General features: G+C 39.8%; 1 protein-coding gene across 6 annotated transcripts in view; it reads left to right on the plus strand.

Moving 5' to 3' along the window:
- Window positions 1-12,320, plus strand: part of EPHA6 (EPH receptor A6) — a 917,633-nt gene that overhangs the window by 232,137 nt on the left and 673,176 nt on the right. For all 6 annotated transcript variants that reach the window (XM_050957100.1, XM_050957118.1, XM_050957110.1 and 3 more), the window contains exon 3: window positions 3,945-4,608. In XM_050957100.1, the coding sequence (XP_050813057.1) occupies window positions 3,945-4,608 (664 nt within the window). The remainder of the gene's footprint in view (window positions 1-3,944; window positions 4,609-12,320) is intronic.

Raw genomic sequence — 12,320 nt, forward strand, 5'->3', positions numbered from 1 at the left:
GTATTATAACAGTGCTACCAGGAGGTAACAAATTAAGTCATTAGCCCTTTACAGTGTTCTCCATATGGTGATTAAACATTCGTTAAGTCCTAAAATGAAAAGGGAAGGTTGTAAAGTAGCTTGAAAAGCTATGAAAATATCTGAGATTTTAACTCAATAAAATTTCATTGCTGTTTTGTAGCCCAATCTAATATTTTCTCTTTTGAGTAGACAATTTGTAAATATATTCTCTTCCAAACTCCAAATTCTTCTCTCCACTATTTCAGTTGTGTTGGTGGAATGAGTTTTATGTTGTTGCTGCTGTCAAATATTTTTAAAATAAGTGGAAGCATAAAATCAGCTTGACTCAACTTCAGAGGGACTAGTTTCCAGAAGTGTTGAGCATCCACCATATGTATGAACCAGGCACTTTCCACAGGTCTGGCTAAGATTGTTTTTTGCTTTGAGGAACAATTTTAGCAATTGTTCAATATTGCAGGACCATTATTACCTGTTAAATTCAATATATTATATTAATTTTGTTGAGAATAAAAACAGACAGTAAACAAGCATTTATCTTAGGATCAACATGTTCTGGACACAGATTATCACAAATTCAGTTGCCTGTCAAATTTTGGAGTAATTTGGGTAGATGTTTTGGGGACCTATTTCCATTTTTGAGTTGGCATCGAAGAGTAGAGATAAACACACAAATATATATATTTTCTAATTCACTCTATTTCCAAATAAATGGCAGGAGCAAACTAAATGTTCATTTCAAAGGTATATTATATTATCATCTAGCTATTACTTGTTTAATACATTTGGATTTCTAATAAAACTTGTATCTTTCCTGAGTGGACTAGAAAAACTGTCTCTATATATGGATCTTTTTGTTTTGTATTTTGAAACTAATTGTTATTTATATGGAGAACCTTTTCCTTAACTGTAGAAAAAACAGATTTATGTTCTTAACTAGCGCTATTAGACTCTATTTTTTTAGTTCAAAGGAGGGTGTTGATTCAAAGTAAATATTTAAATAGTTCTGAGGAAAATAGCATATGAGAAGTGATATTTTTACAAGATATTTTGAAGGAGAGAGTAGCAGCTGGAGCTCTTTGATTTTAAGCTAATTCACTGCAACAGGACTGACTTGACAGTTCAAAAACTACGTTCTGGCTAATCCTTCTGTGTTTTTGACCCAATGTTTGTAAGAGACCTCTGGAGCTATTTCTTGTAGCATCTTCCTCTCACATGTGCCTTGGTGTACACATGCCACTAGAGAGACTTTTGCACTTTTTCTTATTTTGGTTAAGTTACAGGAGATTATGTATTTAGTTATCTATACAGTTCCCAAACCGTGCTCAGTACTTTACTGACAAACAAGATTACATGTCCTTGCTTCAGAGTTTACAATATAGATAGGGGGTCCAGGGTTTGTAGTATATATATTTTTTTAAATTCTTCCTCATGTTTTTTTGTTTTTAATTGTTTTATTGTTTAATTCTTCCAATGTTTTATTGTTTTATTCTTTAATTCTAGCTTTTTAAAACCCTTCTCAATAGTATCTTATTTTAATTCTAGCCTGAACAGCTCCTGCTTAGCTCTCCCTTATGCTCTGAGCCCTCAACATTCTTTTCATATTGTGTGACTACTTTGATGTGTTCCCTCTCCCTCCCTAGACTTCTCTGCTGACAATAATCTCCTCCTCTTCCCGAATCCCTTATCTTTGCGGAAAAAAATTCTTCCTAGACATTAAACTCTTTCTGTTGATGACAGTAGGCTGTTTAAAGTTAACTGTGTTGGCTGGTAAAAGTTACCAGGCTGCTGAGGCTGTGAAATGATGCTGCTGTTGCCACTGTGACTGATCTGTTACCTCCGAGGGGGCTTGGTGCTTTTTTTAGAGATGTCCAGGGAGGATGGAGGTGAGATGAAGTCCCCTGTGGATCCACGTGGACTTTCCCACCATGGGACTAGCAATGCACTCTTAAAAGTTATGGAATAAAGCAGTATTATTTTTCTCTACATTTGAGTATTCACATTGTCCTTTAAGATGACATCAAATGTTTAGACTTCTATAAAACCAAGCTTAATACTTTAACCAATTTCTTCCTCTCATATCCACAATGAAAGGAGGTACAGAGGTGATCTCTTGTCCTCATTACTGAGGACAGATGCCTCAAAATCAGGTTAGAACAGTTCCTTTGCTCATAAATGGTGAATGTGCTATAGGACTCATATTATATTCAGCGCAGACTATCTAGATTTTTTCAATCTAGAGTTGCCTAAGCAAAGTACACATTCCTCAGGAAATTGAAACAAATAGGAATGATAGATGTTCTGCATCTCTAAAAGCCAAAACATTTATTTAGGTGTTTAACTTAGATACCTAATTTAGAACATGTTGGTCTTGTCTGTGGAGTGGGCAATATATTTTTAGTATCATGTGCTAACAATATGTGAATTCATGTTTGAATAATTGTTTTAATGACTTGAAGGTAATTATTCCCTTATTGCACCTGAAACTGCATATTGACTATAATTCTAATGCACATTGTTACATAACATTTGTTATGTAACTAACATGGTAAAATGAAATTCAGTATCAAGAGACAAAATACTGCATGGACTTCTCTACTTCTAATTGTTTTACCCATTTCATTTTGATGTTTTCAAAGAGTGTCTTATTAACTAATTCACATACAGACAACTTTTATTCAATATATGTTCAAAATAATACCATTGCAAACATAAGCTATAAAAGTTTAATGTAAATTTTGATGGTTTATAGCACTAAAAGAAAGAAGTCTGGCATTTTCTGTGATATTTAGGAACAGCTGTTCAGCTCACTGCTATCTCAGTTTACATCTAGAATGGCGTATGAGAATGGCATGTCTGAAAGGCCACTCAGAACTTAGTGCCTTAGATCTATATACTGCCTAGATCTATACTATGAGTATAGTTCTTCTTAAGGAACAGAAATACATATCCTGAGTTTCTGTTGTTGCTAATGAGTCTTTAGTTATAAAATGATTATTGGTTCAACTTTACTGAGTATATATTTGACAACCAGTGCTGGTCCCTTTAAATTAGTAGATTTCATAATAAAGTAAGCATCTTACAAGTCTTTCATGTGTGGTATTAGAATAAACACTTTTGTAGCAGGAATCTTACTGGAGACATTCACATTGGATTTTTCAGTTGAAAAGATCATACAAAAACATTATTCATCGTACAGAGAGTCCAGAATTGGAAAAACAGATCCCTCCCTGACCTTCCAAATTCAGAGGACATTGAAATTCAGATTCAGATCTAACCTTCACAAGATGGGCTTATCTCTAATTCTCTGTGCTCTTTGAGATACTAGTTTGACTACATGGCAAATGCATGATTTCCTATTAAACTCTGTACATGCTACAGTTTGGCAAGAAGCCCATTCATGCATTTGCTAATAGCCACATTATTCAAAAGCTATTTTTACCCTTGCTAAGTTATTATACAGTATCTGTTCCACTTAAGAAGCAGATGTATACAAAGTGATAATCTTTTAGCAACATGTACAGTTATACCACACCTGGAATGCTGTACACAAATTTGGAAGTTTCATGTTGTTGAAGAAGGGGCAACAAAAATTACCAGAGGGCTATCAGGGACTGGTTGACAAAGAGACAATAAAAGTAATACAGAACATATAGGTTCTGATGTTGAGACATGCCAAGTAACTTCATCCCCCATTGAAGCCAAGATCATTAGAAATTTTGTTTTACTGATACAGTTTTTCTTGATTTCTGTTCTTTTCAACACGGAACTTCTAAGATGCAAAATATCTTTTCCATAGTAATTAATATCTAAGCTCTAATTATTAAGTAAAGGAAATGTTCTAACTCTATTAAGGTTTATATATATATATAAATAAAAAATAGGTTATGATTCTTGGTTTTTCAAATAACTTATTTTTTTTTCAGTGGGATGCCATAACTGAAATGGATGAACACAATCGTCCCATTCACACCTACCAGGTATGTAATGTAATGGAACCAAACCAAAACAACTGGCTTCGGACAAATTGGATCTCCCGTGATGCAGCCCAGAAAATTTATGTGGAAATGAAGTTTACCCTGCGGGACTGCAACAGCATTCCATGGGTATTGGGAACTTGCAAAGAAACTTTTAACCTTTACTACATGGAGTCAGATGAGTCCCATGGAGTTAAATTCAAGCCAAACCAATACACTAAAATTGATACTGTTGCAGCTGATGAGAGTTTTACCCAGATGGACTTGGGTGATCGCATCCTTAAACTCAACACAGAAGTTCGTGAGGTTGGGCCAATAAACAGGAAAGGATTCTATCTCGCTTTCCAGGACATTGGAGCCTGCATTGCTCTGGTCTCTGTCCGCGTTTACTACAAAAAGTGCCCTTTCATGGTTCGTAACTTGGCTATGTTTCCTGATACTATTCCAAGGGTTGACTCTTCCTCTTTGGTGGAAGTACGAGGTTCCTGTGTGAAGAACGCTGAGGAGCGGGATACTCCAAAACTGTATTGTGGAGCAGATGGGGATTGGCTTGTGCCTCTTGGGCGATGCATCTGCAGTGTAGGATATGAGGAAGTGGATGGTTCCTGCCATGGTAAGAAAATAGCACTTTATAAAAGTTACTTTATGCAATTATCTGCATAACAAATGAAGCATTTGTATGTTGAAAATATTGCACCACATATTTATAAGGAATGCCTCTATAAGCAAAATGTACTTTTTAAGTCGTATTCTTGGTTTGTAAGAAAACTTTTAGTTTCTAAGTGACAGCTTTATAATCATTCATTCAGAATGAACAGTTTTAAGTGCTGCATGGATATCAGTAAAGTAATTAGTTACGAAATATGTGGATGTTGATTTCAGTCAGAAAGAAAAAAGATTTACTGCAGTGTGCACAGAAGTTCAGTGTGAATGTGAAAGTTTAGAAATAAGGCTACTCAAATTCTGTTTCATTATAGTATTGAATTATACTGCATAGCAAGTATTGGTGTTTCAGTAAGTCTGAATTTTTAAGAAACAAATATCAGTTACCATTTCTTGCTTTGAATAATACAGGATGGTTATCTCCTGCATCGAAACAAGTACTACAGTAAGAAATTTTCTTTAATGTTTGCTGGCTGCTTCTTGTTATCTCCTTGGAAACTATGTCTACCTCAATGCTATTCAGTAGTTTTGTGATTTAAAACTTTTACATGGAGATCATTTTGTGTGCTAGTATTATTTAGGATAGATATAATATGTAGGACAGATATAGTATTGCATTTTGTTAGGGCATGAATGATTTCTCAGAACAAGTAGCAATTTCTTGAAGATGGCTTCAAGGGAAAATATTATTTTCATTTCTTGGCTACATCAGACATGCATGGATTAAAGCATAGAAGAAGAAGTATGAACAAAATAAAGTTTTCGGCAGCTGTCAAGTGTTTATGGAATATAGCACTATTTGTGTCAGACTCTTCAGAAGGTGGATGTACAGTATCATTGGAACTTGGTGGTGATTGAACTTTGTGCTCAGTTGAAAAGTCCGCCTGTGACCCGAACCTCCTGATTATTTGGTATATGGCAAATAGACATTCAGATAAAACTCTGATAAAGTCCCGTTCTTGGATGAGATTAGGAATTTTTGTGAGGTTGGGGCACATCCCTCCTAAAATTTGAACATTTGGTCATATAGTTCTAGTTCTTCTCAGCCATGTTCATGTGTTGACAGACTGCTCTCAGTACCTGTCAAAGATGTCTGTTCTTTGGTACAGCAATGCATCTTATAGCACTCAAAATATGAAGGTTTATCAGCAGGTTTCCTCATGGCAATGATTGTTGCATGTCCGTCTATCCCATGGCATCCTGAAAAGTCTTTGAGATCTATCGTTGACAACTATTCTAGTAAAAATGTATCCCTAATGCAACTACAATGATACCAGGGATGAATTTGACCCTGATGTCAGCAGACAATATGCCTGCCAATACTGACTTTCCACCAGCATGGGAAGGGTGCCATTTATTTCCACCAGTGATATAGGCAATTGCTTCTGTTCATCTTGCAGCATGTCCTGGAAGTTAATATGCTGGCCAGCTTCAGAAACAATCAGGCTGTACTAAAGAACATATCTGCTTTTGATGTTCTTTTATTCTCCTTTCTGTAACAACTGCATATAGGTTTGTGAATGTTGTGGCTCTGTTCCTGAATAGTGGGTTATAGAGGGCATGCCACTATGTAAAGCCACTTGCCTTTGCACAGAGGTCTCTGCCTGCTTTAGTCTAATGTCGTCTGGCTTGTAAAGAGGAGGGAGAAAAGCCAGAGGGCTCCATAAATTACACAAGGGACTTTGCTATTGGAGATGGACTACAGTGTAAAAACTTAATATAGATAAATAGAATATCAGAACATTAGCATTGGAGCATTAAAAAACTTCATATACTGCCATAAGGAAGTGGAGTTCACTTTCTCCAGTGTTGTTGTGATGACAAAAAACTATCGTCTCCTGAAATTTATCTATCAGAAAAGATACCAATTTTGACAACATCATCAACAGAAATTTATGTACAGTTAAGATATTTGATTTTTTTCACATAGGATTTCATTTTATCTCTGACTCATAAGGTAAGAATTTTCCACAACAAAAGCTATTAACACTTTGTGAATTCCATTGCATCATGTGATTCATAATATAGGACTATGTGTGAGCAATGCTACCTGCATCCTAAACCAAGAGAGAATGACTGTGAAGCCTCTTGCTGTACATCGACTCCATTTTTTAATTCGGTAAGAGGATCAAGAGTACTGTTAAACAACCGTATCCTAGATGGAAGCATAATGAACTATAGGAGTGCCTAAAAGCTTATTTAATAGAGTATTTATTTTTTATTTAATTGCCCAAAGAGTGACGGGTTAATGTTTAAACAGATTGTGTTCTAAGATAACTGTTTTAGGGTTTTTTCTCTTTTTGGCTTGCTGTGGAGATATAAATTATTTTCAAAGGTGGCTGACATTTCCATCCATCTGTACATCTTCAGTCTTACGCCATGTATTTTAAGGTTGGCGCTGGTTTTCCTAATTTTCAATTCCTTACTGTACATTTGTGTTTTTGTTTTCACCAACTAGTAAATGGTTATCTAGAGGAATCACTGCTAGGGTATTTAGGGTTCCTCACTTCATTAGACTGCCAATACAGACATACATCACTGCCAAGTCTGATTGCAGGGTGTTATTGTGTTTTGTTTTGGAATGTGGACACTTGGTCAAAATAAACTGAACTGGGGTAACAAACTCATTTAATATAGTCCCCCCAAACAACCCCCAAATCATAACTATCTGGGAGCACTCCTAGCCAGGGTGAGGTCTGAACCAGTAACTGAAAAGCTAGTCTTGCTGCCCATCAGCAGCCTTCTAAACCATCAAGTCTGTGCACAAATTAAATCTTAAAATGATATAAAAATTATCTGGTTGATACAAAAATTAATGCAGCATTTGAAATTTCTAATTTATTTATTAAAAAAAGGAAAGAAGAGTCTAAAATAAAATTAAAAAACACACACACCAAGCCAGTTGTTTTTTGTGTATGTTTAAGATCACCATGATATTGCTTATTCCAGACATTGCCAACAGCATTCCATTTGTGTCCCCAAGAAACTTCTCTAGAATTCTCTCATTGAAGTTTCATGCAACTGTATCTGAGATATCTGAACATTCACACTATTTGATGCCCTTACATCAGTACCCCGCAGTGGATATACTCTCTCATGACACTCCGAGTCTGTGTGTGAAGCAAGAGAAAAAGCTAGTTAACTGGTTACCTCCCTCAGATCAGAGCTATTTAGTGTCATTCTCTGCCCCAAATTCATTGTCATACTCCTTAACTTTTATCCCATGCTGGCATTTGTTCCGATATATTGTGCATGTGCTGAAGGGTTACTAGAGGGAAAAGGCTAACTATGAAAAGTATATTAATACATTTTGCGTTCCCCATGTATATTTTTCCTGTTTGCTGAATTGCAGGTCACCAAGGGGTGAGTAATCCACCCACTCACCTGCCAGTGATGAATAATAAGCCTTTCATGGTGAGGATGGATCAGTTTCCACTGAACTAAAAAAAATTCTTACTCTTAAAGATGTGAAGATGACTACAAAATATCCACTGATGCAGCACTGTCTTTCTGAATCTGTGGAAACACTGCTTTCTGCTGCTGCTCATAGTTTCACTAAGCAGCTACAAAGTGAATGAATAAATCTTTGAATTTTACTGCTGCTCTTAAAAATTCAGTGGGCTGCAGGGAAACTGTCAAAAATCATGTCAATGTCATGGTGCTGTTGGGAAAGTTATTAGCAGCAGCTTAACCAGAAATACCTAGTATATTAAAATTAATGTTATGTAATTATATCTGGAGACTTACACTGATTTAGTCATCTCTTTGTTCCCATGTCAATATTCATACTTCACTTCTTCTTGACTCTTTTTCCTGTTTACACAGGGTTGGAGTCCACAATTTTTCACCACTCCTTCCAGTCCATGGCACAGGTTCATAGGTTTTGGAGTTCCAGACCTTTTCTCTGCAAACTTCTCTTGATAGAATCTTTCCTTTGTATCTTTGGTCTTCCACATCCTTTGCTGCTGTCCTCTTTCCCCCATCCTTTCTTTGCTGGTCATTCTTTTTCCATTCTTATTGCATCTCCAGGTCACCTCTGCTTTCCAACCTATCTATCACCAAGAGTCCCAAGTTCATCTTCCCCCTAATTTCTTCCATGCACACTGTCTACCTTTCCTACCATTCTCCTCAGTATATTATTTTGTGCTACCTGTATCTTCTTTTATTCCATATCCGTTAGACCCACCATTTCCAAACCATAAAGCAGCAGGGAACAAACACATGCAGCATACGCTTGTCCTTTCAGTTGGTTACTTAATTGCCAATGCCACAGTTCGCCTGCCTCCTTTTTCACTGCTGCCTGTACACATTAGGTTCCTCTTTTCAATTCTCCAGATCTCTCTGCTATGGCACTAAGTGTACTTACCAAGTAAACAAATTATTTCTTCTGATTCAGTGTCGGTATTCGCCATCCAACATTTTTTTTCAGTAGCACCATTTTAGAGTGAATGTGTCTGAGCAAGGGATTTGACAGCCTGGTTATATCCATATTTATTAAATTCACTACTGAAAACGTGGGTGGTAATGCTAGACTATTTAGGAGAAATAGTGCTAGAATGGGTTGCCATTTTTACTGATTTAGGGACTTATTCTACTCTTATTGAAGTCAATGGCAAAAAGTCCATTGACTGCAATTGGTACAGAATTGCTCCCACGCTCTCCTTTTTTAAAAAAGATTTTAGTGACAGGCACTTTAAAAATGCAGTCTTCTCTGAATTAACTGTATACATCATCTGTCCCTCTTTGATATATGAAACTGAGTTTAATTTCAAACTGTATTTTCAAGAACTCAGTAAAAATAGTTATCGTCTCTTCTGTACGTATGTTCTAGTGTGTTATGTTTCATTAAACATTTTGAATAACTACAGTACCGATGAATTGAAGAAGCTAATAGCAGAAATCAGAGCCAGTCACACCTACTGTGGGCAAGTGTTATGCAGGATTCTCTACACAGCTTTGTCAGTGCACGTTTCTTATGAGTTCCAATTTCCATGCCATCCTTTTTCTGTTGAGCAGAGAATGCAAATCATGCTGAAATTACATGTGCCATATTGTGGATTGTAGTATGTAAACCACTACAAGGGCCTGCTCCCAAATCAAAGGACACTAAAAGGCTGGACCTTTTCAGGAGAAAGGTTTATTCTACTGGGGGTCTCTCACTACGGATCGCTAGCCAGCTGACGATCCTCAGTAGATGCAATTTTAACTCTTGGTCTGCTGTCCTCAAATTCTAAGATCTTCTCCCAGCAAAGGCTCATACAGAACTGGGGTCCATGGCTCAGGAGGGTAAATTGGTTGCTCAGACCTCCCTTCAGGGTTCCCTTGATGCTGCAGATGTGGCTGCGTGCATTCTGGCATCAAGCATCACCGTTTGGCGGAACATCTGGCTCCAGTCTTCGGAACTCCTGCCTGAGGTTTAGCACACCATCCAAGATCTCCCCTTTGATGGTCAGGGCCTGTTTGCGGAGCAAACCCATTCCCACCTACATACCTTAAAGGACACAAGAAACACTATTAAATCTTTGGGTATGTATACCTTGGCTAATCAAAGAAAGCTGTTCAAACCCCAGACCACTCAGCAATGGCCCTTCCCAACTAGACCCAGGCAGGACTTTTCTTGTTGGAGAAGCAGATGTTCTCGTCCCCCCTCCAGACAGGGTCAAGGGAGGTCCAAGCTGCCCCCGGGCCCTAAGCACCCATTTTGAAAGTGCGCCCGAGGATGGACTACCAGTTTTCACCCCGTTATCCCTTTCTGAACCATCTATCCCGTTTCTACCATGCCTGGTCCCATATTACATTGGACCGCTGGGTCCTCCACACGGTGCAGACGGGATATTCTATCAATTTCTGTTCCATCCCACCCTCCTTCCCCGTCTCTCTTCAGGGACCCTTCTCATGAGCAGCTCCTCATCCAGGAGGTACAATCCCTCCTTGCTCTAGAGGCAGTGGAGGAAGTCCCTCAGGAGCTCAAGGGCAAGGGTTTCTACTCCCACTATTTCCTTGTCCCCAAGGCAAAGAGAGGCCTAAGACCCATTCTGAACCTCAGGGAGCTCAACAAGTACATCGTCAACCTGAAGTTCCGTATGGTCTCTTTAGCCCCTATCATTCCCTCACTGGAGCCAGGAGACTGGTATGCCGCCCTCGATACAAAAGACTCTATTTCACATTTCAATTACTCCATCTCACAGGCGTCTTCCATTTCATGGTGAGCAAGAGGCACTATCAGTTCACAGCCCTCTCGTTCAGCTTGTGCACAGCCCCTTGCATCTTCACCAAATGCATGGTGGTCGTGGCAGCTTTCCTTCACCGACAGCACATGCATGTTTTCCTGTACCTCAACGACTGGTTTATATGGGGCTGGTCCCACCACCATGTCCAGTCTCAAGTACAACTGGCCACGGACACATTCACTCGCTTGGGCATCATGCTGAATGTCAGCAAATCTGTCCTCTCCCCTCCTCAAACAATAGAGTTTAAAGGTGCAGTCCTGGATGCAAACCAAGTGAGGGCTTTCCTTCCGGAGGCACGGCGCCTGACTATAGCAAGCATAATTACCAGCTTCTGCAAGTCTCCCACCACCACAGCAAAGCAGTGCCTCAGGTTGCTGGGTCACATGGCATCCTGTACCTACATGGTGCAACATGCCAGGCTGAGGCTCAGGCCCTTGCAGATGTGGTTGGCATCAGCCTATCAACCGGGACATGACAGCCTAGAAATGGTCCTCACAGTCCCAAAGTGCATACTCGATTCCCTGCGCTGGTGGCTGGATCCTCGGATGGTGGGTGCCGGGGTCCCGTTCCATCCCCCTCAACCCACCTTAACTCTGGTTACAGACACATCTGCCCTGGGATGGGAGCCAACGTCGGGAGCCTGACAACGCAGGGCTTGTGGCACGAAAGTGAGCTGTTGTTGCACATCAACATCAAAGAGCTCAGGGCAATTCACCTTGTGTGCCAAGCCTTCCTTCCCCACTTGCAGGCCCATTGTGTAGCAGTCCTAATGGACAACACCATGGCCATGTTCTACCTGAACAAGCAAGGCGGAGCCTGTTCATCACCACTCTGCCAAGAAGCCCTCCTTCTGTGGGACTTCTGCTTAGCCCACTCCATCACCCTTCAAGCCTCATACCTACCAGGTATCCAGAACGTACTGGTGGACAGCTTGAGCAGGTGTTTTCTCATACACAAGTGGTCAATACAGCCGGATATCATTCACTCCATCTTCCGCATCTGGGGGTTTCCCAGAGTTGACTTGTTCGCTTTGCGGACCAACAGGAAGTGCCCAACCTTCTGTTCCTTCTGGGGTCACAGCCCAGGCTCGATAGCGGATGCCTTCCAACTCATGTGGTCGGGCCAGTTGCTTTATGCCTTCCCACCATTCCTGCTGGTCCACAAGGTGCTCCTCAAGGTCTGCCGGGACAAGGCGGATGTCATACTGGTAGCCCCTGCCTGGCCGTGCCAGTGTTGGTACCCAATCCTGCTGGGCTTATCAATCCAGGCTCCACTACGTCTCCCTCTCGGCGCTGACCTCATCTCTCAGAACCACGGTCGCCTCCTGCACCCGGACCTTCCGTCACTCCACCTCAAAGCCTGGAGAATCCGTGGCTGAACCAGGCTGAATGCACCTCTTCAGACTCTGTATGGCGGGTGCTCCTCAAAATTT

This window comes from Gopherus flavomarginatus, chromosome 1 (genome assembly GCF_025201925.1).
Source record: "Gopherus flavomarginatus isolate rGopFla2 chromosome 1, rGopFla2.mat.asm, whole genome shotgun sequence".
Taxonomy (NCBI): Eukaryota; Metazoa; Chordata; order Testudines; family Testudinidae; genus Gopherus; species Gopherus flavomarginatus.